This window comes from Lissotriton helveticus, chromosome 2_1, assembly GCF_964261635.1.
Source record: "Lissotriton helveticus chromosome 2_1, aLisHel1.1, whole genome shotgun sequence".
In the NCBI taxonomy this organism is placed as follows: domain Eukaryota; kingdom Metazoa; phylum Chordata; class Amphibia; order Caudata; family Salamandridae; genus Lissotriton; species Lissotriton helveticus.
In genome coordinates this window covers 1191319341-1191344971 of record NC_136059.1, presented here as the reverse complement: position 1 = coordinate 1191344971, position 25631 = coordinate 1191319341, and the positions used below count along the sequence as shown (strand labels likewise).

Genomic DNA, 25631 nt, shown 5'->3' with positions numbered 1-25631 from the left:
TGCCCCTCAGTTCCTCGATTGCTTCCCTCAGTGAGCCGACTCCTCACCATGATTCGGTGCCTGCTATAGTTCCACTATCTGCCTGACCGGCAATCCGCCCTGGCCCGACAACCTTCAGTGCTGTGTCCAGCTGCCTATCAAGAGGGCATCCCGAGGTCCTGCCGGATCGCGCCTCTCTGGGACCTGTTCGGTGGCAGTCACTGGATGTTCAGCGTCCTTGGTGATTATCACACCCCGGGTAATCTTTCCCACCAGGGTTCCGGGGATCACGGCAAAATATTAGTGCAGGATGTTGAAGGATTTAGGTAAACAGAAGAAATCCAACATAAGGAAGGGGGGAAGGGGAAGAAAGAGTGGTCAATAGGTATTGAAGCACTCAGTGTTTGATAAAATACCCCTCACACACCAAAAGCCCCTTGGTGTCATGCTTCATCATCGGGGTCTTCGCACCCCTCTATCGGGATGCGGCGTGCTACGACCTACGGCTACGCGGGAGCACTATCAGGTTGGCTATGTGTGGTGTACAGTGTGTGGGGTATGTTTTTAAGGTGAGTAGGGAATGTGGTGAAAGAGATTAAAAAGTACCTGGCACTAGAGTGTAAAAGAAAAACAGTTTTATTCTGAACTCTGGCTGGTACTATTAAAAGAAGTGCAGGGCGAGATCAAGTCTGTTGTATTAATGAACAGGACCTCTGGTGTGCTATGTTGTCGACATGTTTCGGAGGCAAGCTCCTTCTTCAGGACAGGGGCACAAAACTCCCTTCCCTACTCACGTCTTCTTCTACAAAAAAATGTGTATTTTACAAACAAATGAAATTTTTTTTGTAGGAATCGGCTAAGTGTGCCTACAGCGGTCTGCTACAAGTTCAATGACCTGCAGAAAGACAGAAAAATAACAACTAATGGTTACCCATGTAGCGGGTAGTTCATACAGGCGCAGTCACCTGGAACCGCACCATTTGCTTAATAATAAGCTTGTTGAAAAAGGGGGGACTCACAACACATACAACATAAAACACATAAAAACTAGGATTTACTGTAAGTTGTATTCATACTTGTGAAGCTTGGTTTGTAGGCTTCATGAGCAAAAATGGAAACGTTGGGGTGCTGCTCCAATGGATATCTGTAGTGGAGAATGGTGCAGCTTAAAATGCAATTCAATCCCACTTACTTTCTTAGAGGAATGCAGATGGTCGTGGGATACTAATTCTCAGGTATTATACTCACAAGGTCAGGACACTCTGATCGCCGCCTTACCCCTCACGCTGCTCCGCTGGTGTGGAGTCATGCAAGAGACATGGCTATTTATACCCCGTTTCATTAATTGGGCGGAAACGAGTGTGCCTCCATGTATGGGTATTCCGCTTTACAGCCATACAGGGCATTCGTATGTTGTAGCCGCGTTAGCATAGGATCAGCGTCTGCGTGTTCAGGAGGTCTTTTCCAAGCATGCGCACCGGATCACCACTAGTCCCCTGCGCATGCGTGTTGAAGGAACTGGTTTTGTCCACTTTTAGCGCATGCGCGGTAGGCACACGCGCACTACGATGCATATCTTGTCTCAAGAGCGCGAGTGTAGGTCATGCGCCCAAGACTATTGCGCGTATGGATGCATTAAGGTGTATATCCAACCAAAGGCTAGTCCAGCGGGTGATGGGGGTTGTGTGTATAATAAACTACCGCTATCCACAAGGCTGTTCAATATTTGGTGATAAAATTTACATGGTCTAAACCATAAAAAGAATTCAATTTTTAGAAATCATTTTTAGAACTCATTTTTAGAACAAAGGATTGGTGCTACTGTCTAGGAAGTTGCACTTCAAGGGTGTTACTGTGTATGTTATGCTGACAGTTGGCTCCAGGGCACATCATCGTTAAGCCCATTGAGATGGGTGCCCAAACGGAACACCCACCTTTGTTCTTTTTGAAAAAGGCCCGCATCCGGGGGCAATTGTTCAATTACTGTCCATTTTAAGTCGTTGACGCAGTGTTGCATAGTTAGAAAATGCGTGGCCATTTTTGTTGTGCTTTTCTTACATCGCACATTGCTTTTATGTTCCTTCATTCGTGTTTTGATGGCTCGTGTTGTCATGCCCACATATTCAAGGTTGCATGGGCACTTTATGAGGTAGATTACGTTTTTGGAATTACAGTTCGTGAATCTCCTTTGCTCCCATGTTGAGCCATTGCGGAAGGTGAGTCTTGTACTTTTCTCTGTCAAGTGGCAACTGCTGCAGTTTCCGCATGGGAAATGACCCTGAATGCCTATTGATGGTTGTAAGGACACATTGGTTGGTTTTGGTCTAGTGTGTACCAATATGTCTCTGAGGTTACGTCCCCTGCGATGTGCAAACATTGGCTTGTCCAGATCAAGCTCGCCACTTGTTAATATTCTCCAATGTTTATTCACAATTTTGGACACTTCGTTTGACATTGTGTTAAATGTTGTTACACAGATAGGTCTTTTGTTTTCTGTAGGTTCTTCAATTCGTTCCTCCAGTAATGCCTCTCTGTTATTATTTTTTGCCCTCTTCATTGCTTTGTCGATGATCCTGTTGGGATATTCATGTTGCCTGAGTTTTTCTTTTAGCTCGTTCGCCTGCTTCTTGAATTCGCACACATCTGTGCAGTTACGCCTTAGGCGTAAGAACTGTCCATATGGCAGGTTTTCCCGTAGATGTCGAGGGTGAAAGCTGTCGTACCTCAGCAGGCAGTTTCTAGAAGTAGGTTTAAAATGGGTGGTTGTTTTTAGTACCCCTGCATCTGCATAGATATTGAGATCTAGGAAAACCAATGTTTGGTCTGAGATGGTACTCGTGAACTTCAGGAAGGCGTTCTGGTTGTTCAACCATTCCAGAAAAAGCTCAGCTGATTGGCGATCACCTTGCCAAATGACCAGGATGTCGTCAATGTATCTTCTCCAGCATTTTATATTTGACCTGTATGGATTTTGGTCGTGGAGAATCCTGCTGGTCTCAAGGTGGTGTACATAGAGACCAGCCAGGCTCGGAGCAAAGGTGCTCCCCATGCTGGTCCCATGGCATTGTTGGTAAATTGTGGTTTTGTACTGGAAAAAGTTCTTTTGCAAAGCCAGTGAAATGCATTCTAGAACCAGTCCTCGTGGTGTTTGATATTTCCATGGAGTGGAAAAGAGTACTTCCTCGATGATCACCAACGTTTCATCGTGGGGGAGGCTGGTGTAGAGGCTTTCCACATCAAGGGACATCAGAAGTTGGGTTTTTGGGTCAAAAGTCATTTCTTGTAGTAGTTGTAATACTGCCTTTGTGTCCTTTAGATACGTGTTTGTAGACTGTACTAAAGGTCTCAGGAAGGCATCTGCGAACCTCGACAATGGTTCTAAGATTGAGCCAATGCCTGAAACTATTGGTCTTCCCGGGGGTTTGTTGAGATCCTTGTGGATTTTGGGAATGCTGTAAAAATATGGAATCCGGGGTTTTTTCTGCTCCAGGAATTTGCCTTCCTTTTTGCTCAACCAATCATGTGTTAGGCCTTCCTCAATCATACCACCGATTCTTGTCCTGAGGTATTCTGTTGGATCCTGCTGTAGGACCATGTAGTTGCGTCTATCTGATAGAAGGCGCAGGCATTCGTTATCATAATCCTCAGTTGACTGTAGTACTATTGCTCCCCCCTTATCTGCTGGTTTTATAACTATGCTTGTATCCCCAGATAAGGTTTTTAAGGCAAGTTGTTCTTCTTTTGTTGTATTGTGGAAAGTTTGTGTGGAGGACACATCCAATTTGTTGACCTCTGTCATGACAGCCTTTTCAAAAGCAAGTAGCTCAATGGGGAGTACTGAGTCTGGAGGTGTGAAGGTCGATTTGGGTCTCAGACCCGTGTCTGTTGTTAAGGCTTGTGATGGTTTGTCTATGAAAAAGGCCTGCAATTTCAATTTCCGTACAAATTCCTTCATTTCGACGTTCACTTTGAAGATATCTGGTTTTTGTGTTGGTACAAAACCCAAGCCTTTATTTAATACCTGTTGTTGGATACTCGTCAGCGGTTTAGAGGTTAGATTCACCACTAAGTCCCTCTCTGGTTGCTGGTTGATGCTTGGTTGGGTAAGGAGCCTGTCATGCTCCTGGTTTGTCGGCGGTTCCCTTGGTCTGTCGCCTCCCATGTGACGTTGTTGCCTTTCCGGTTCTTTCCCCGTGTCCCTGGGCGTGAGCCTAAAAAAGGTTGTGGACCATAAAAACCTCCATTGAATTCTTGGTTCCATTGTGGAAAACCCTGTGCATCGGTAGGGTGGTTGAATTGGAAAGGTTGGAATGGTGGTGGTCCCATGAATTGTGGGTACTGGGGTGGGTATCCTCTCCACCCTCTTTGTCTTGGGAACTGTTGTCTTCTTTGCCTCCACCCACCTCTATTCGGGCGATTCCTTCTGCCACCGCTGGAATTTGAGCTGGCGGAACTAATATCCGACCCATCACTGTCTGTATCATTTTTCGTGGATACATAGTCGGCCTTCGTGTATGGGTAGGTTCCTTCAGGTGTGAATTTGTCTTTATCTTTGCTCAATTTATTGAGTTTGCTTTGCTTCAGATTGAATTCAAATTCCGTCATTTGTTGACTCAGCTCATCCAACCTGACTTTAAGGTCCTCTGTTGACATATACGTGTTTAACTTCACCTCAATTTTCCCAATATCAATCTTTAGCTCCTGTGTGATTCTGGTTGCTGTTTTTATAATTAGAACCAACCAATCCCTGGTACAGTGCCATGAGATTAGTGACCACTCCTTCTTGAACTGCATGTCTGTTTGGAAAATGAATGGTTCATTCTTTACAATCAGGCCAGGTGGTCCCATCTTGTTCCTCAAGTATTCCGTCATTATCAGACCGTGTAAAGCTGCTTTTATCTGGTTACGTCTTAGTTTAACTAATTCATTCCAGTCATCAATGTTTGGGCCGGTTTCAGGGTTGCTCAGTCCCTCAAAAGGGTTTACTGCAGCCAAGATTCTGTCAATTTCCTCTTCGCCAAAGGTTAGGCCATGTTCGTCCTCCATATTTAGAGACCGCTGTGGTCTACAGTTACCTAGTGTATGTGATTGTGTTGTGGAGAGAGTGAAAGGTATAACTCCCGCAGCTGCACGCTGCCTAGACTATAATACAAACATAGAAGGGAGGTAGAGCTAATCGTTGGATTTGTGCTCCACTATGGTACTTGGGTAAACAGAAGAAATCCAACATAAGGAAGGGGGGAAGGGGAAGAAAGAGTGGTCAATAGGTATTGAAGCACTCAGTGTTTGATAAAATACCCCTCACACACCAAAAGGCCCCTTGGTGTCATGCTTCATCATCGGGGTCTTCGCACCCCTCTAGCGGGATGCGGCGTGCTACGACCTACGGCTACGCGGGAGCACTATCAGGTTGGCTATGTGTGGTGTACAGTGTGTGGGGTATGTTTTTAAGGTGAGTAGGGAATGTGGTGAAAGAGATTAAAAAGTACCTGGCACTAGAGTGTAAAAGAAAAACAGTTTTATTCTGAACTCTGGCTGGTACTAATAAAAGAAGTGCAGGGCGAGATCAAGTCTGTTGTATTAATGAACAGGACCTCTGGTGTGCTATGTTGTCGACATGTTTCGGAGGCAAGCTCCTTCTTCAGGACAGGGGCACAAACTCCCTTCCCTACTCACGTCTTCTTCTACAAAAAAATGTGTATTTTACAAAAAAAGTGAATTTTTTTTTGTAGGAATCGGCTAAGTGTGCCTACAGCGGTCTGCTACAAGTTCAATGACCTGCAGAAAGACAGAAAAATAACAACTAATGGTTACCCATGTAGCGGGTAGTTCATACAGGCGCAGTCACCTGGAACCGCACCATTTGCTTAATAATAAGCTTGTTGAAAAAGGGGGGACTCACAACACATACAACATAAAACACATAAAAACTAGGATTTACTGTAAGTTGTATTCATACTTGTGAAGCTTGGTTTGTAGGCTTGATGAGCAAAAATGGAAACGTTGGGGTGCTGCTCCAATGGATATCTGTAGTGGAGAATGGTGCAGCTTAAAATGCAATTCAATCCCACTTACTTTCTTAGAGGAATGCAGATGGTCGTGGGATACTAATTCTCAGGTATTATACTCACAAGGTCAGGACACTCTGATCGCCGCCTTACCCCTCACGCTGCTCCGCTGGTGTGGAGTCATGCAAGAGACATGGTTATTTATACCCAGTTTCATTAATTGGGCGGAAACGAGTGTGCCTCCATGTATGGGTATTCCGCTTTACAGCCATACAGGGCATTCGTATGTTGTAGCCGCGTTAGCATAGGATCAGCGTCTGCGTGTTCAGGAGGTCTTTTCCAAGCATGCGCACCGGATCACCACTAGTCCCCTGCGCATGCGTGTTGAAGGAACTGGTTTTGTCCACTCTTAGCGCATGCGCGGTAGGCACACGCGCACTACGATGCATATCTTGTCTCAAGAGCGCGAGTGTAGGTCATGCGCCCAAGACTATTGCGCGTATGGATGCATTAAGGTGTATATCCAACCAAAGGCTAGTCCTGCGGGTGATGGGGGTTGTGTGTATAATAAACTACCGCTATCCACAAGGCTGTTCAATATTTGGTGATGAAATTTACATGGTCTAAACCATAAAAAGAATTCAATTTTTAGAAATCATTTTTAGAACTCATTTTTAGAACAAAGGATTGGTGCTACTGTCTTGGAAGTTGCACTTCAAGGGTGTTACTGTGTATGTTATGCTGACAGTTGGCTCCAGGGCACATCATCGTTAAGCCCATTGAGATGGGTGCCCAAACGGAACACCCACCTTTGTTCTTTTTGAAAAAGGCCCGCATCCGGGGGCAATTGTTCAATTACTGTCCATTTTAAGTCGTTGACGCAGTGTTGCATAGTTAGAAAATGCGTGGCCATTTTTGTTGTGCTTTTCTTACATCGCACATTGCTTTTATGTTCATTCATTCGTGTTTTGATGGCTCGTGTTGTCATGCCCACATATTCAAGGTTGCATGGGCACTTTATGAGGTAGATTACGTTTTTGGAATTACAGTTCGTGAATCTCCTTTGCTCCCATGTTGAGCCATTGCGGAAGGTGAGTCTTGTACTTTTCTCTGTCAAGTGGCAACTGCTGCAGTTTCCGCATGGGAAATGACCCTGAATGCCTATTGATGGTTGTAAGGACACATTGGTTGGTTTTGGTCTAGTGTGTACCAATATGTCTCTGAGGTTACGTCCCCTGCGATGTGCAAACATTGGCTTGTCCAGATCAAGCTCGCCACTTGTTAATATTCTCCAATGTTTATTCACAATTTTGGACATTCATTTTCCAAACAGACATGCAGTTCAAGAAGGAGTGGTCACTAATCTCATGGCACTGTACCAGGGATTGGTTGGTTCTAATTATAAAAACAGCAACCAGAATCACACAGGAGCTAAAGATTGATATTGGGAAAATTGAGGTGAAGTTAAACACGTATATGTCAACAGAGGACCTTAAAGTCAGGTTGGATGAGCTGAGTCAACAAATGACGGAATTTGAATTCAATCTGAAGCAAAGCAAACTCAATAAATTGAGCAAAGATAAAGACAAATTCACACCTGAAGGAACCTACCCATACACGAAGGCCGACTATGTATCCACGAAAAATGATACAGACAGTGATGGGTCGGATATTAGTTCCGCCAGCTCAAATTCCAGCGGTGGCAGAAGGAATCGCCCGAATAGAGGTGGGTGGAGGCAAAGAAGACAACAGTTCCCAAGACAAAGAGGGTGGAGAGGATACCCACCCCAGTACCCACAATTCATAGGACCACCACCATTCCAACCTTTCCAATTCAACCACCCTACCGATGCACAGGGTTTTCCACAATGGAACCAAGAATTCAATGGAGGTTTTTATGGTTCACAACCTTTTTTAGGCTCACGCCCAGGGACACGGGGAAAGAACCGGAAAGGCAACAACGTCACATGGGAGGCGACAGACCAAGGGAACCCCCGACAAACCAGGAGCATGACAGGCTCCTTACCCAACCAAGCATCAACCAGCAACCAGAGAGGGACTTAATGGTGAATCTAACCTCTAAACCGCTGACGAGTATCCAACAACAGGTATTAAATAAAGGCTTGGGTTTTGTACCAACACAAAAACCAGATATCTTCAAAGTGAACGTCGAAATGAAGGAATTTGTACGGAAATTGAAATTGCAGGCCTTTTTCATAGACAAACCATCACAAGCCTTAACAACAGACACGGACGGGTCTGAGACCCAAATCGACCTTCACACCTCCAGACTCAGTACTCCCCATCGAGCTACTTGCTTTTGAAAAGGCTGTCATGACAGAGGTCAACAAATTGGATGTGTCCTCCACACAAACTTTCCACAATACAACAAAAGAAGAACAACTTGCCTTAAAAACCTTATCTGGGGATACAAGCATAGTTATAAAACCAGCAGATAAGGGGGGAGCAATAGTACTACAGTCAACTGAGGATTATGATAACGAATGCCTGCGCCTTCTATCAGACGCAACTACATGGTCCTACAGCAGGATCCAACAGAATACCTCAGGACAAGAATCGGTGGTATGATTGAGGAAGGCCTAACACATGATTGGTTGAGCAAAAAGGAAGGCGAATTCCTGGAGCAGAAAAAACCCCGGATTCCATATTTTTACAGCATTCCCAAAATCCACAAGGATCTCAACAAACCCCCGGGAAGACCAATAGTTTCAGGCATTGGCTCAATCTTAGAACCATTGTCGAGGTTCGCAGATGCCTTCCTGAGACCTTTAGTACAGTCTACAAACACGTATCTAAAGGACACAAAGGCAGTATTACAACTACTACAAGAAATGACTTTTGACCCAAAAACCCAACTTCTGATGTCCCTTGATGTGGAAAGCCTCTACACCAGCCTCCCCCACGATGAAACGTTGGTGATCATCGAGGAAGTACTCTTTTCCACTCCATGGAAATATCAAACACCACGAGGACTGGTTCTAGAATGCATTTCACTGGCTTTGCAAAAGAACTTTTTCCAGTACAAAACCACAATTTACCAACAATGCCATGGGACCAGCATGGGGAGCACCTTTGCTCCGAGCCTGGCTGGTCTCTATGTACACCACCTTGAGACCAGCAGGATTCTCCACGACCAAAATCCATACAGGTCAAATATAAAATGCTGGAGAAGATACATTGACGACATCCTGGTCATTTGGCAAGGTGATCGCCAATCAGCTGAGCTTTTTCTGGAATGGTTGAACAACCAGAACGCCTTCCTGAAGTTCACGAGTACCATCTCAGACCAAACATTGGTTTTCCTAGATCTCAATATCTATGCAGATGCAGGGGTACTAAAAACAACCACCCATTTTAAACCTACTTCTAGAAACTGCCTGCTGAGGTATGACAGCTTTCACCCTCGACATCTACGGGAAAACCTGCCATATGGACAGTTCTTACGCCTAAGGCGTAACTGCACAGATGTGTGCGAATTCAAGAAGCAGGCGAACGAGCTAAAAGAAAAACTCAGGCAACGTGAATATCCCAACAGGATCATCGACAAAGCAATGAAGAGGGCAAAAAATTATAACAGAGAGGCATTACTGGAGGAACGAATTGAAGAACCTACAGAAAACAAAAGACCTATCTGTGTAACAACATTTAACACAATGTCAAACGAAGTGTCCAAAATTGTGAATAAACATTGGAGAATATTAACAAGTGGCGAGCTTGATCTGGACAAGCCAATGTTTGCACATCGCAGGGGACGTAACCTCAGAGACATATTGGTACACACTAGACCAAAACCAACCAATGTGTCCTTACAACCATCAATAGGCATTCAGGGTCATTTCCCATGCGTTAACTGCAGCAGTTGCCACTTGACAGAGAAAAGTACAAGACTCACCTTCCGCAATGGCTCAACATGGGAGCAAAGGAGATTCACGAACTGTAATTCCAAAAACGTAATCTACCTCATAAAGTGCCCATGCAACCTTGAATATGTGGGCATGACAACACGAGCCATCAAAACACGAATGAATGAACATAAAAGCAATGTGCGATGTAAGAAAAGCACAACAAAAATGGCCACGCATTTTCTAACTATGCAACACTGCGTCAACGACTTAAAATGGACAGTAATTGAACAATTGCCCCCGGATGCGGGCCTTTTTCAAAAAGAACAAAGGTGGGTGTTCCGTTTGGGCACCCATCTCAATGGGCTTAACGATGATGTGCCCTGGAGCCAACTGTCAGCATAACATACACAGTAACACCCTTGAAGTGCAACTTCCTAGACAGTAGCACCAATCCTTTGTTCTAAAAATGAGTTCTAAAAATGATTTCTAAAAATTGAATTCTTTTTATGGTTTAGACCATGTAAATTTCATCACCAAATATTGAACAGCCTTGTGGATAGCGGTAGTTTATTATACACACAACCCCCATCACCCGCTGGACTAGCCTTTGGTTGGATATACACCTTAATGCATCCATACGCGCAATAGTCTTGGGCGCATGACCTACACTCGCGCTCTTGAGACAAGATATGCAACGTAGTGCGCGTGTGCCTACCGCGCATGCGCTAAGAGTGGACAAAACCAGTTCCTTCAACACGCATGCGCAGGGGACTAGTGGTGATCCGGTGCGCATGCTTGGAAAAGACCTCCTGAACACGCAGACGCTGATCCTATGCTAACGCGGCTACAACATACGAATGCCCTGTATGGCTGTAAAGCGGAATACCCATACATGGAGGCACACTCGTTTCCGCCCAATTAATGAAACGGGGTATAAATAACCATGTCTCTTGCATGACTCCACACCAGCGGAGCAGCGTGAGGGGTAAGGCGGCGATCAGAGTGTCCTGACCTTGTGAGTATAATACCTGAGAATTAGTATCCCACGACCATCTGCATTCCTCTAAGAAAGTAAGTGGGATTGAATTGCATTTTAAGCTGCACCATTCTCCACTACAGATATCCATTGGAGCAGCACCCCAACGTTTCCATTTTTGCTCATGAAGCCTACAAACCAAGCTTCACAAGTATGAATACAACTTACAGTAAATCCTAGTTTTTATGTGTTTTATGTTGTATGTGTTGTGAGTCCCCCCTTTTTCAACAAGCTTATTATTAAGCAAATGGTGCGGTTCCAGGTGACTGCGCCTGTATGAACTACCCGCTACATGGGTAACCATTAGTTGTTATTTTTCTGTCTTTCTGCAGGTCATTGAACTTGTAGCAGACCTCTGTAGGCACACTTAGCCGATTCCTACAAAAAGTTTTTCACTTTTTTTGTAAAATACAAATTTTTTTGTAGAAGAAGACGTGAGTAGGGAAGGGAGTTTGTGCCCCTGTCCTGAAGAAGGAGCTTGCCTCCGAAACATGTCGACAACATAGCACACCAGAGGTCCTGTTCATTAATACAACAGACTTGATCTCGCCCTGCACTTCTTTTAATAGTACCAGCCAGAGTTCAGAATAAAACTGTTTTTCTTTTACACTCTAGTGCCAGGTACTTTTTAATCTCTTTCACCACATTCCCTACTCACCTTAAAAACATACCCCACACACTGTACACCACACATAGCCAACCTGATAGTGCTCCCGCGTAGCCGTAGGTCGTAGCACGCCGCATCCCGATAGAGGGGTGCGAAGACCCCGATGATGAAAAATGACACCAAGGGGCCTTTTGGTGTGTGAGGGGTATTTTATCAAACACTGAGTGCTTCAATACCTATTGACCACTCTTTCTTCCCCTTCCCCCCTTCCTTATGTTGGATTTCTTCTGTTTACCCAAGTACCATAGTGGAGCACAAATCCAACGATTAGCTCTACCTCCCTTCTATGTTTGTATTATGTTGAAGGATTTATTCACCACCAGCGGGAGCTCCGGCAAACGCGTCTAGCCTGTCATTCCTCCAGGCCACGCCTCCATTAACATTTTATTCAAGATGGGTAAAAAGAACCTAAACATTTTAATTTGTGCCCATTGTTAGCTTTATAAAGGTATTTTCTTCAAAGTGCAGCTAACTACCCCAAAATAAATATGCTGTATAAAAATACATGACAAGTAACCGGCTACTATGGTCCTATGTTGCTATTTCGGAGTTCTGCTGACATTCACAAACCACTCTGTCTATGCTGTTTGATTCATATTAATTACACAGTCATCCATGATATGTTCTGCACAGACAGGCACACACTTACACATTGTTGAGTCTTTCCTCATATAGTCGTTGGATATCAGTGAGATGCAAATGTCTGAGCTGATTTTTAGGTCTCGCAAGCGAGAACTATTGTTACCGTGTTGCCTCCCAAGTGGTACAGACCGGGGCACGCGCCGATTGGGGTCTGTGGACGCGCTTCTGAGACGCGCTTGCGCAGACGCACACACAGCCCCTGCTTTCGCTTGGCTCGCATGCACTAACGGCGCACACACACAGCCAGCACCCCACCCCCCCTGCGGGCGGACACACATGCACACACACGCGCGCACACACACGCTGCCAACCCCCCTGCACACACACACACACAGACACGCACACATACACACAGACACGCACAAACACACACACACACCCCCGCCGCCGCCCCCTCTTACAACTAAGCCCCACTCACCGCATCGCCGCCACTCCTGACTTCTGCAGCCACCGCGGGGCTCTCCCTCAGGCATGGGAGCCCCGCGTCACCACTGCTGCTCTCTGGCACTCCGTGGATGCAGGCTTCACACAGAAGGCGGAAGTCCCGCCCCACGACCGGCTTCACGCTCTCGAACTTCCGGTTGCTAGGCCAGGTTACATCCCTTGTGCACGAAATGCCATGATAGTCTTGTTTTGAAAGAGCTTCCTAGTCCGGACTAGAGTATCTCAGGAACCGCGGTGAGTTTTGTGCTTGGTTTTGATTTTGAAACCTTAAGGCTGTCGTGTGTGAGTGTCAAAATGAAAGTTCCACAACGCTGGGGCATGTTTTAAAAGCTGCGCCGCGGGGATGTGCAAACACAGAGCTAATACACTTTGTGATCATATTTGATGTCACATTTGGTGTCTGCAGAATGTCGAACGGGCTAATACTCAATGATTGCTGCCCCCAAACAGCACAGCTATTTGTCAATGGAAGGAAATTCCATTATTATTTTGGACAACTTTTACTGTGTACATTTTCCTTCACTTCAGACCCGAATTTAACTTGGGAAAAGTAGAGCAAAATTTGTATCCGCCTCCTTCTATGAGCAGTAAAACAGTAGAGACGTATCAGCAGTCATCATTAAGCACTGGTAGGAAGCAGCTTCTTTTGTTTAGAGATTACAAATGCTTCCTTCAATTAAACAGTCTGTTGTGGAAGTAGGCATCGTGCAGTGCATTACCTCGAATGGCTGTTCGGAGATACCTTTAAAGGACAGATGGGTGCCAAGAGTTTAGAACCACGAGGCCTGCAAGTGGGTCGAATTTATAATCAGTAATTAAAGGATTATGCACATCTATATCTATACTACTATTATAAAGAGAGAACACAATCCTTTGAGCCAGGTAAACTCGGGAACCACAGCGCCAATCAAAACACCCAATACATCATAGGAAACGTCAGGGTAAGCAGATGGACATAGGCTATATACCATAAAAAAAATACCTTAGAAGGGCAAAGTACGTTCTTTCAGAAAGTAGTCCCTTGGAAGTAGGGCCATGTCTGAGGTGGGCGTGTGCGTTTTATGCATGCTGACATCACAATCACGGGTCCGCCATTTTAGTAAAGTAGTAAAGTGCTCGGAGAGCAAACAGGAGCGTGGCCAGAAGCGGGCAGGACAGGAGCGCCGAACCGACAGACTCCGGAGTCCGACATGCCAAGAGCGGACAGGAGCGTGGCCAGAAGCGGGCAGGACAAGAGCGCCGAACCGACAGACTCCGGAGTCAGACATCCCAAGAGCGGACTGGAGCGTGGGCAGAAGCGGGCAGGAGCGCCAAACCAACAGCCTCCGGAGTCCGGACAGGAGCGTGGGCAGAAGCGGCCAGGAGCAAGGAAACGGGGGCAAGGAAACAACACCCTGCGCACAAAATGCTGGTGAGTACGCTCTGCTGCTCCCGCTGCTGGCCGCTCTGCTGCGTGTCTCCTGCAGCGGTGCTGCCCCCAGCCCCCTTCTGCCCCGGACAACGTCGGGCGGGCTGCTAGTATTTTATAATGCTGCTGTAAATGGTTCATTAGGTACTAACTCTTACTGTTAAGGCTTTTGTTTCTAAAATGCTTTTGGTCATTTGTTTAGGTCTCGCCTTGGTTATGAGTTTAACGGTAAAGTGTCTGTGGTAAACCGAGTTTGGTACACCCACAAGAAACTCATGCTCAATGGATTCCCTCACTACCACTCTCCAGCAAGGCCCCTCAACTCTCCATAGCCTGTCCCTCACGAGCATTTAAATTACATAAGTCGACCATTCATCAAATGGCACCCACTTTTATGTATTTTTTTTTTTTTATTGCCATGGCGCCCGCTTCACAGGCCACCACTCGCAAACATTTGATGTACATGGGCACTGCACTTTATTTCAGCATGGAGCACGCTTTCATGTTTTTGCTAGAGATTGTGTTGTCAACCGATCCTTGTTGAGTTTTGCAATCTCATTTATACTAAGTACCATTGCCACCCGTTATTCCACAGTATTTCACTTATCTCATTGTGCCGCTGTACAGTGTTGATCTCTTTGCGGCGCTTTGTTTCCCGGTATCATTTTTGTTCATGTGCGCACACACAAGGAAAGGATTGTAGCTCAATGGTTTTATGATTTGCATAGCTGCCTTGTGGCCTAATGGCTATGGCACTGGCCTGCTAAGCCTGGGGTTACGGGTTTGAATCCCATTTGGGGTGGGGACACGCACAGTTCGGTTTTATTTTTTATTTTTGTCAGGGTCTTTTCTCAAAAACATTAGTTGAGTTATATCCTGGGTTATATCAGTTCAGACCAGTGATACCCTGAATTTACAAGGACAAGATTAAATGCAGTGGTACAGAACCGCACAGTGTTCTGTATCACAGATCCCTGCAGCCAGTATCTAACCTGCCTTTTATGTAGGCGGTGCTATTGCAGTCCTTCCTTGGTTTTGATTTTGAAACCTTAAGGCTGTCGTGTGTGAGTGTCAAACTGATATTTCCACAATGCTGGGGCATGTTTTTAAAGCTGCGCCGCGGTGCTGTGCAAACACGGAGCTAATACACTTTGTGATCATGTTTGATGTTTGATGTCACATTTGGTGTCTGCAGAATGACGAACGGGCTAATACTCAATGATTGCTGCCTCCAAATAGCACAGATATTTGTCAATGGAAGAAAAAGAAATGCATTTTATTTTAGCTATTTCTCCGTCTCCAAGCTCCACTGTCCTCGCTTCCTCCTCATCTTCCTCCGGTCACCGTCCCACATCCATCTCCAGCAAGGTCTCTCCGCCATCTCCCACCTTTGTTAGTTACCCTCGCCTCTCCTACTCTCTCCCCCTTTAGCTCTACCAGTCCCCTACAAGTTCTGTCTTTATTCTTTTTTTTTTTTTTGCACCTCCTTCTGCCATCGGCATCATTTCTACTTCTCTACCATCACCCTTTTCTTTTCCCTCTCATCTTCATCACTTATTAACCTCACATCTACATGCTCACCCCCTTCTCTTCCCTATACAATCAGCATAATTTCACTCAACGCCACACACTTCCACACCACACAATTCAAATCTTCACATTTCCACTCCACATCATAATTTGACAAGAAACCACATAATTCAACTCAACAACACAATTACATAACACACCACATACATACATACATCCAATCCATACCACAAATTCATCATCTTGCCACAAAATTTAACAGCACACCACTTAATTAAACTCCACTACATACCACTACATACCACTCCATAACACATAATACCATTCCACATAATTGCATTCAATAATGCACAATCCCACTTTCTCATTCCAGGACACTCAATACCACATAATTTCTATCACAAAAATCCACTGCACACCATACCACATAATTCCACAACACAAATCCACACCACTCAATTCCACCACACAGAATTCCACAACTAACAATAGCAATCCAACCCACATAATTCTACTCCACACTACATACAACCACTACACTCCAAACCAAAACACATGGGTGAAAGACATTGTCATTTACAGCGCCAATAGCTATAACTCTGACAAATGCGAGACCTATTGCATTGAAAATGCTTGTTCTATTTTTAGCTAGGTTGCAACAGGATTCACAAAGTAAAAACACTACCAGATAAAATATGTGTGCTTTTGACTGGGCGTTCAGGAAAATGTATCGAGGTTTTTTTGTGTGTTTGTGCACACGCCTATGTGTGTGCGAACGAGACCTACCTAGATTTAGAAGTTACCTACATGGATCTCTACTTTGAATAACATGAGATTTGATAGCAAGGACAAAGATAGCAAGTGAATTGCAATGGGCCTTTAAGAAAACATTTGTTTAAGCAGTCCATCTTGCGTGTTTTGCTTGTTCTATGTAATGTAAATTAACTACCTTTATTCAGTTTCAGAATGGTTGCGGTTATTGCCGTTCCTGGGTGTCTTGGCTCTGCTTGGATATCTTGCAATTCGTCCATTTCTGATGAAGAAAAAAGGTCAGAAGGACAGCCTGATTAATCTGAAGATCCAGAAGGAGAATCCAAAAGTAGTAAACGAGATAAACATTGAGGATCTACATCTCGCTAGAGCAGTTTATTGCAGGTGTTGGCGCTCAAAGACGGTAAGCTTTGTAGGTTGATATGGGTGTGAAAAACAGGGAAGACAGCATAGTTTCGGATGGTCTGAGGATACCGGGCCTTTGTTAAATATCTTGACAATTTTAGAATTTACTGGCGATAACATGCATGTCTCAGAGGTGTTAAAGTGCTGTTAAAACTATTGATTGTTCATGAAAAATCCCAAACAAGTGACTCCAAGGACGTATTACTGTCTCTTCAGTGGCCTACTGCCTTCCTGTTTTACGTCCCTGAACTTTTTAGACTGTATATTAGAAGTAAATCACTCAGCCTTACATTATTTTCTATTAGAGAACATGTATATAGTACATGTAAAATCCATGCCTTATCCATTTGTGCACTGAGGTCAAACTGAAGGGGTAACTGCATAATGAATGGTTGACTAAAGATATTTGTGGAAATAAAAGGTTTTAATTGGATTATTAAAGCCAGCACTTGGGTGACAAGGCTTTTAAAAACTCTGGATGCAGTGGAATATTGGTCAAAGAGGGTTGTTTGGGCTCATCCTTTTTTTAAAACAAACTTTATTGATTTTGTGATTCATACATTACATAAAGATGTGTCACTTATACCTCTTTGGACATCATTACACTCTTAAGATTACAACGGCTGGATTATGCTAGGGTGTTACATATACATAAAAAAACATTGTGATCGCTGGGTATGCATAAAAGCAGATGAATGCATGCGTGGCGCATCATGTTGTATCTGTGGATTAAGAGAATATATAAAACAACTCCCCCTCCCACCCCTGCTTGACTCACCAAATTAGTAGTTACGAGACGGTAGTTAGTTTAATATCCATCAGGAGTCTGTACCTGGTCTGCCAGCTCTGAAGCCTATGTGTCTATAACTGTGGGCGGACTCGGGTTTGCACTGTATTATCTGATTCCCAGAGTGGTAAGGGGATATGGGTGGTATATAAAGTGTTATTGTGTCGGAAGGTCAGTAGCTTTGAAGTCTTCCAACATCATGTCCCATTCCATTGAGATTGGTGTTTTTCTCAGACCTCTTTACTCCTCCCTACGTATTACCGCACTCTCTGCCTTCCCCCAGCAGATTACCTCCTCATGCCAGTTTAATATGTTAGGTGGCAAGGCTGATTTCCATTTCATGGTTATGGATTGTTTTGCAATAAGTAAGGCCAAGTATGCAAATCTCGCCTGTACTGTCGGGTTCTTGGGACGACGGTGTAGGCCCACTATACAGCTTTCTGCTGTGTTTCAGTGTGTACTCCCAGTCACTGTTTCGATTGTGTCCGAAGCCTGTGCCCAAAAGTTGGAAAGGAGTGGACATGTCCATAGCATGTGCATTAGAGTGGCGTTTGGGGTTTGGCATCTTGGGCAGTTTTTCTGTGTTTCTGGGTACATTTTGTTTAGTTGATGTGGCGTGAGGTAAACCCTATGTACTATCATGTACTGTATAAATTAAAATTTAGCATTGCGTGAAACTTTTTGGGGGTATTCCAATAGAGAATCCCAGTCTTTATCCGTGTGTTACCTTCTTAAGTCTCTGTCCCATTTCTCCCTTATTCATGTAAGAGACGTTGCAGCATGTGTGTGTATGCCGCGATAGCGCCATCGATCAGATGGCGACCATTGCCTTTAGATCTAGGGAGTGAACACATTCGTGTGCAGGGGGTTCAGTGTTAGTAGGGGACCAGTGTTTTTCTGATGAACCTAGTAATATTTGCATGCAGAGGGAACCAAGATCCTGGAACTCCTTGTTCGTGAGTAAAGTCCTTGTGATTTAGCAGCACTCCGTCAGCAAACAATACCACTATTGTTGTCACCCCTTCCCTTTCCCATTTGTGTATACGACGTTTTGTTACTAATCCTGTGGGAGTGGGATGTTTGGGGTTTATGGGGCCACTCGTTTTGTGTGTTGCAGAGCTCTCCAGTAGCTAAGGGATACTTTTAGTAAAAGTGGAGCTGTAGGTGGTGTCTTGCTCTGGGACAGTAGTAATGCGTGTAGAGTTCCTTGGGATAAGGCATATGGCGCACATCGTAGTTCGTGTAAGTTGCGTCCAGCAAGCCAGTATGCAAGCCATTGCAATTGGTTTGCGAAGCAATATGCTCGAAAGTGAAGTGCTCCCATTCCCCCTTTGTCCGTCCTTAACTGGAGCTTGGAAAGACCTACCCTTCTGCGGCTTTTTCCCCATATTAACTGAGATAGTAGAGTGTTTAGGACTGTAAAATACGCTGCTGGGATCCCTATTGGGAGGTTGGAAAAAAAATAAAGTAGTCGTGGGATCATCACTATTTTGGAGAATGCTATACGGCCTGCTACCTATAGGGGAAGGGATGTCCAGAAGATCACTTGGGTACGGAGGGCGGCAACTGATTTCTGGAGATTACCTTCCAATAGATCTTGTGATGTCCTATATATTTGGATGCCTAGGTATTTGAAGGTGGTGGGCACAACCTGGAAGGTATAGAGCCCAAATGGTATTGTTGTTGGCTGCTGATTATTTAAAAAAAACAGAAGGCGTAGGATTTAGTCTGGTTTATAGCAGGTCCTGAAATTTGTTCAAAATGCTATAAAATATTCGCTATGGGGTGTAGGTCTTCTAGCAGGTTTTTGATATAAAGGACTATATCGTCTGCATATAGAGACAGTGTGTGTATTGTTTGACCGATGTTGATGCCCTTTTCCGCTGTCTCTTGTTGGAGCTTTATCACTAGTTGCTCAAGTGCTAACTGTTACGGGCGCGGGATTAATAGGCAACACGTTAATTTTAGTCTTCTTGGGTTTTATTTTTATATACAAAGAGTCCGAGCTCTTCTTCCTGGTGGATATCGTTCCTCTCGGTGATCGACTTCTTGCAGCCTTTCGGATACCGGATTCTGCTGATTCCGTTCTACGCCCTCTGTCGGGTTTCCGTCGCGGTCTTGGCTCTTCGGATTCCGTCTTGCCGCTCGATGTAAACAGAGGGAGACAACAGGATATCAGTTGCTTGTTCGCGTGGTCTAGCGCATTAAGGGAAAAAGGTGTGGGGACCAAACAACTTGTGACACACACTTAACTACTGCCGACGTGAGGGTTCAGTGCTCGGGGGGGGGGGGAAGGATTCCAGGAATAGTGGATACCCCGGTTTACTCGGTAAATGCTCCTTTACGGTTGACCCAGCCCTTGAGTTTATCCCGTACCAGTGTGAGCCATACACCTCCCGCGGGTGTATGGCTGGGCGGCTCGTGGTGTCGGTGGCCTCCTGGCTTCTCCTTCGTCACGTCCCTTTCTTCGGCTGATGACCTCCTCTCCTCGCACTCTGATAAACTCTTCTCTACTTCGCTTCCTCCTTCCACTCCGCTCCGTTCTCCCGCTCGCTCCCTCCGGGTGAATAAACACACCCCTGATTCGTCGTTCCTCGCATAAGACGTCTCTGCGTCTTGTGGTGACTCCTCCCAGTCGTAGTTCCAGTCTGAATTAAAGGGCCATTGTCCCGATTGTATTTCCAACTCCGTGTCGGTGTTCTATGGAGAGTACAATGAATGAGAGGTAGCAGTCGATAACTGGTTACGTGAATCTTGTCTATTTCCCTGTAACTGTGAAGACCTCAGGCTGTTACACTAACACAGATAATAGTGGAGATAATTGGCAACCTTGTCTTGTGCCTCTGCACACTGGATAGGGCTGTGATATATGTGTGCCTGTACGGGCTCTCACGGTTGGCAGCTTATATAGTAGTTAAACCCAACGCAGGTATTCGCAGGCAATGCCAAACTTGCTGAGTACCGCTAGCATATTTTCCCAGCTGAGAGTATCAAAGGCTTGGTGCAGGTCTAGGGAGATGCACTCTGCTCCTGTAAGCTCAGCAGGGATTGCGTCCATTACATGGTAGAGATGCCTTGCATTTAGATAGGTACTATGACCAGACACAAAGCCACATTGGTCTGTCTGTATGAGTTGTGGCAAGAAGGGAAGTAATCAACAGGCCAGGATCTTGCTTAGGATCTTAAATTCAGTGTTTGCAAGTGATATTGGGTGGTATTCTGAGATATCTTTAGGGTCCCTGCCAGGTTTAGAGAGGGAGGCAACTAGTGCTTTCATTGTAGTAGGAGACCGCCCATTTAGAATGCAGTTTGGTTGAAGCGTTCTAACTGGGTGACTAATTGGTTCGAGAAGGTATCGTAAAATTTGTCTGGGAGGCCGTCCAGCCCTGGTCTTTTGTTGGGCAGGAGTTCTCTTATAGCGTCTTTGACATCAGTTTCGGTGATTGGGCCTGTCTATTCTTTTTAATCCATCAGGGACAGTTGTAGGCAGTTGAGGTCTCTCAGGAATACTTCTGTTGTGTGTTCACCTACTGCTATGGGGGCCTCATATAGCATCTTATAATAGTCCAGAAAGACGGTGTTTATTTCGTTCTGTGTATTAACTGTCGCACCATCTATTGTGGTAACTTCATGTACTGGGTGGAATGCAGGGCATCACGTAGTATTTGTGCTCGGAGAGTGCCAACTTTGTCGGCTTCAGCGTGAAGTTGTTATGTAGAGGATTGGTAATCTATTATGCGGAGGTGTTCTAGCAATTCAGCATAAGTTATGTGTGCTTCTTGTAGATTTGCTGCACTATTAGGATCCTTTAATGCTTCCTGTTCTAGTTTCCTTAGCTTGTTTTCCACTTCTTTTAAGTCCTTGTGTATGGTCTGTTGCACTCCGACAGTTGCACTAATAGTTGTTCCCCGAACTACTGTCTTGAATGCTTCCCATTCTGTTAGATGTGAGGGGGTAGTGTTTGCGTTTTCAGTGAAGTAGTTATTAATAGTGTCAGTCATAGTGCTTCGGAAACTGCATCCTCCAGCAGCTGGAGTCGGAGTCTCCAGGTAGAGACAGGTGTAGAGGTCTTCCCCCAGGACAAGGCGAGTTCCAAAGGGTTGTGATCCGATAGCGTCTTCCACAGGTAAGTAGTATGCATGACTTGGGTGATGAGGTTAGTGGAGCAGAACATCTAATCGAGTCTCGTGTGTAACGTGTGACAGGGAGTAATATGAGTATTCACGGAGGCCTTTGTTTTTAATGCACCAAGCATCCGATAGAGACTAACCTTGGGCCCAATTCCGAAGGGCTTTGGCCTGCCTGATGGTTGCCGCTCCTTGTAGCAGGGGATGTGAACGGTCTAGGTTAATGTCTAGTACTGCATTGTAGTCGTCCCCCCCCCCCCCACACCCCAAGTATCCAAGGGTATCCTGCCCATTCCGCCAGTGTTGTATTTAGGTTTTCTAAAAACTTGTTCTGATCATAATATGTGGCTATATGCTACCTAGAACCACATGTATCCCATCTAATGTGCAGTCTATAAGGACATATGTGCCATTAGTGTCTATACGCTGTTCCAAGATTACAAAGGGTGTGCCATTTTTAATCCATATAGCGGCCCACGCGCAAATGCGGAGTATGATGTGTTGAAGACTTGGCCTCTCCATTTCCTGCAATTTGGCCCCTTCAGAGTTGGTGAGGTGTGTCTCTTGGAGAAAGACTATCTGTGCTTTTCTCCTATTCGGTTGAGCATATACTCTGTCGCTTGTGTACTGAGCCCAGTCCCCGAACATTCCAAGTAATTATATTATATTTCTCTAAAGTAGCCATGTGTTTATAGGTGTTGCTAGGTTTCTTGCTACGTCTCGTGGATGTACAATCAGAGAAGGGAGTCTGAGTGGTAAGCCAAGCATACAAATTACCCCCTTATAAACCAGTACTGAGTCAAACAATGTAACTGTCGGACCAAAGAAAGAAACATAAAGGTAACCGTTTCAACTGTGGCCATCTTGCATTCACATTGGGGAACATGGTTGCTGAGCCTTATAGGTAACATGTGATCTTGGGTACTAGTATTGTGGTAATACCAAGCAGGACCTAAGCCATTTCATTAGTTGAAAAAGGATTGTAGTGCGAGGTGGGTACAACACTAATACATATTTACTATATTGATGAGACCTGGATCATCTTCTGTGGAGTGCCACATTTGTTGTTTTATCCAAAGTAATCGTTCACCAGTTGTGGTGTAATAGAGGGAAATAGAGTTATCTATTTTCAGATTCCGAGTGCATGGTAGTGTCCTCTGAAGACTCAGCTGAAGAGGAGGGGTCCTGTTCTGTGAATGTTGCTGCTGTAAATAAGCGGTACAAAAGGGGGTGGTGATGGACGGAGCATCTGAACCAATCAAACACTCACACCCAGTCAAAAGATCTGGGTTTGATCCATCACCGTTCTTTAGCCCACTCTGCCACCCCAGTTCAGACATGGCTATATACAAATCAGTCTGACCCTGTGCCTCATGGGAACAGTCGAGCCCGAACTGCCAAGCCATGCCTTCCCTGGACCGGAAACAAGCTTCCGCTGCTGTAAATAAAGCTGACTTTCGGCGATCGTGTACTTGTTCAGGTGATGGGCTTTTGCCTAGTTTTTTCCTGGTTGGTTTGCCGCTGCGAGCTTTTATTGCTAGCGCTTTTTGTGAGTACTGGGAAGTACCTTGTGTTTGTCTCTCAGGGTTACAGGATGGGAATGTCTCTTCAACCTAGGTATACATTGGTTGAGGGTAATCAAAAAAATATGACTTTTGCTCATGCATGATTTTGAAGCGGGCTGGGCACAATAGGCAGATTTAAGATTCAAGGTTCTGAGTTTTGTTTTTACTGATTGGTAGGAAGCCCTTTGGCGCTGGACCAGTATTGTGAAGTCCGGGTACAGGGAGATCCGCTGATTTTCATATAATAAAGGGGATTTTTCTCTTGCATTACGGAGCAGTGTATCATGGTCCTTGTAGTTGAGTATCTGAGCTATCCCAAGTCTCGGCGGAATCGTTTTCCTCGTAGGCACTCTGTGCGCTCTTTCTACACAGAAAAGGTCTGTCAATCCTTCTGGGGCCACCACATCTTGTAGCCATTTTTCCACAAATGGTGTTACATTGAGTCATTCACATTGTTCTGGCAGGCCTACAATACCGACATTGTTTCTTCTTGAGCGTCCTTCTGCATCCTCCACTCTATCTTGCAGAATGGACACATGACGTTGTAGTTGAGGTATTTGGTCTGTGTGTTCTTTGAGCCGTGGTGCGATTTCTATTAGGATCTTGTTATTTTTCACAGTGTCTGCTAACTTATTATGATCAGCTTTTAGTAGTGTAAAGTCTGTAGGTAATGTCCCTATTTATTTCTCAATTGCGCGCCTCATTCTGGATTTCCTGCAGTATGAGGTCTAGCTTATCCGGTGTTGCAGCCACCTTAGTAGGTGGTATGTAATTCGCTGCAATCGTTTTAGTTGAGCTTTCAGGTTTACCCTGTTGTGTGTTGCCCATCTCTGTTGGTTCCATTTTGTGATATGTGGTGTCGTGGAACTCTCCTTTGACCTCTGATCTGTTTCTAGGGCACCGGAAAGGGGCTTAGTATTGTGGTGGCAGCCTACAAGGCAGGGGACTGGACAACCGACCAATGAGGACGGGGGGGGGGGGTGATTTTGCATGGTATCCACTTGCTTTGCAGTGGTGGTAGGGTGTTGCTGTGTGCCTTTGCATGGGGATGGTGGATGGCCTGCGTTTCCTCTTACTGTGTTGATGTGTGTCTCAGACCGGCCCCCGGATCCACCACCGCACCAAGCTTCTTGACATGTGGGGGAGAAGTAGGCCCTCTCTGCTGTCAATGTGGGCCCCCGGCCACTTACAGAGGTGCCTGCAGTGCACTGTCTTCAGGCCTCAGCCTACTCCTGGCAGGACCATCAAGAATCTATCAGGGGGAGGTTCTCAGGGAGCTCCAACGCAGGTTGCTGACGATGCCCAGGGTTTGTGTGGGCCGGGTATCGAGTGGGTCTCTCTCAGCAGGTAGGCCCTCTTATGCCTCCCTTCGCGCGCATTTCTTTCATGGGCCCGGGGTAGGCCCTGGTCTCGTTCTTTCCCTGCGCAGCTCTATAAGGGTAGGAGAATCAGTCCGGAAGTAGGTGGTAAAATGTGAATGTTTTATGACCGCACTTCGGTCACAGAACATTCCTACATACCAATGCGTTTCAGTATTAGGAAGGGACGCTCTAAACATGCCCCTTCCTAATAGCGAATTGCTAACCCATTTTGCGATTTCGTAATAGGTTACCGAATCGTAAAATAGGGTTTGGTACATTGGGGGAAGCCTTTTTTCTGGTCGCAAACGGCCCGATTCGCAGAATCAGGCAGTTTGTGACCTTAAAAAAGGTACATTCATGTGGCCCTATATGCCTAATGGCTTTCTTGCGTGAAAGCTTTTGCTCAATACAGTGGACCTGAGCTGAATATGGTGACATGCCAATGATGAAGGCTGTAGGCCTGATTGGTTCACTAGAAAAACTTGTCTCAGATTCCATTATGCTGATGTATACACATCAGAAAGTTTTATGAACAAGGCAGTATACCTTGTTTATTGTGAAATGCACATGTTGAAGACCTTTAAGGGTGACTTGTTATTACACTGTGTTACACCCTGTAAGCAAATATTTTGTTATACTCAACCTACGTGGTAATCAAGGCTTTTAGTGTTAAATACCCATTCTGACAAACCCTTTTGGAATGGAATTTCAGTGTTTGTCTTGGTCTGGCTTGGCAGTGCATCTGACTGAATGAGCTTAAGTGATCACCAGACAAAAGTGTTAATACACAGTACTAAAACAGGGCTTTGACTGAACCCACATGTTGATCTCCGGTACAGGCATTTCATTGACAACTAGTTGTTTTATTAAAGAAAACAAACCCTGTCCTCCCCTCATTTACTTCAACTGTCAAAGATATAGAAGTAGATGAGGGGAAGACGAGGGTGTATTCTTTGATATGTTGCATTTTTCTTGTCCCGGTGCCCTATTGATGCAGGGGGTCCTTTATTTCTGATTGCATTGTTGTTTTAATCT

The 25631-nt window shown here is 45.1% G+C and overlaps 1 protein-coding gene across 1 annotated transcript in view; it reads left to right on the top strand.

Annotated features, from left to right (window-relative positions):
* CISD2 (CDGSH iron sulfur domain 2) overlaps positions 1–25631 on the top strand; it is a 66315-nt gene that overhangs the window by 17965 nt on the left and 22719 nt on the right. Inside the window, exon 2 of the mRNA XM_078676069.1 lies at positions 16540–16754. Coding sequence (XP_078532195.1) covers positions 16540–16754 — 215 coding nt within the window. The remainder of the gene's footprint in view (positions 1–16539; positions 16755–25631) is intronic.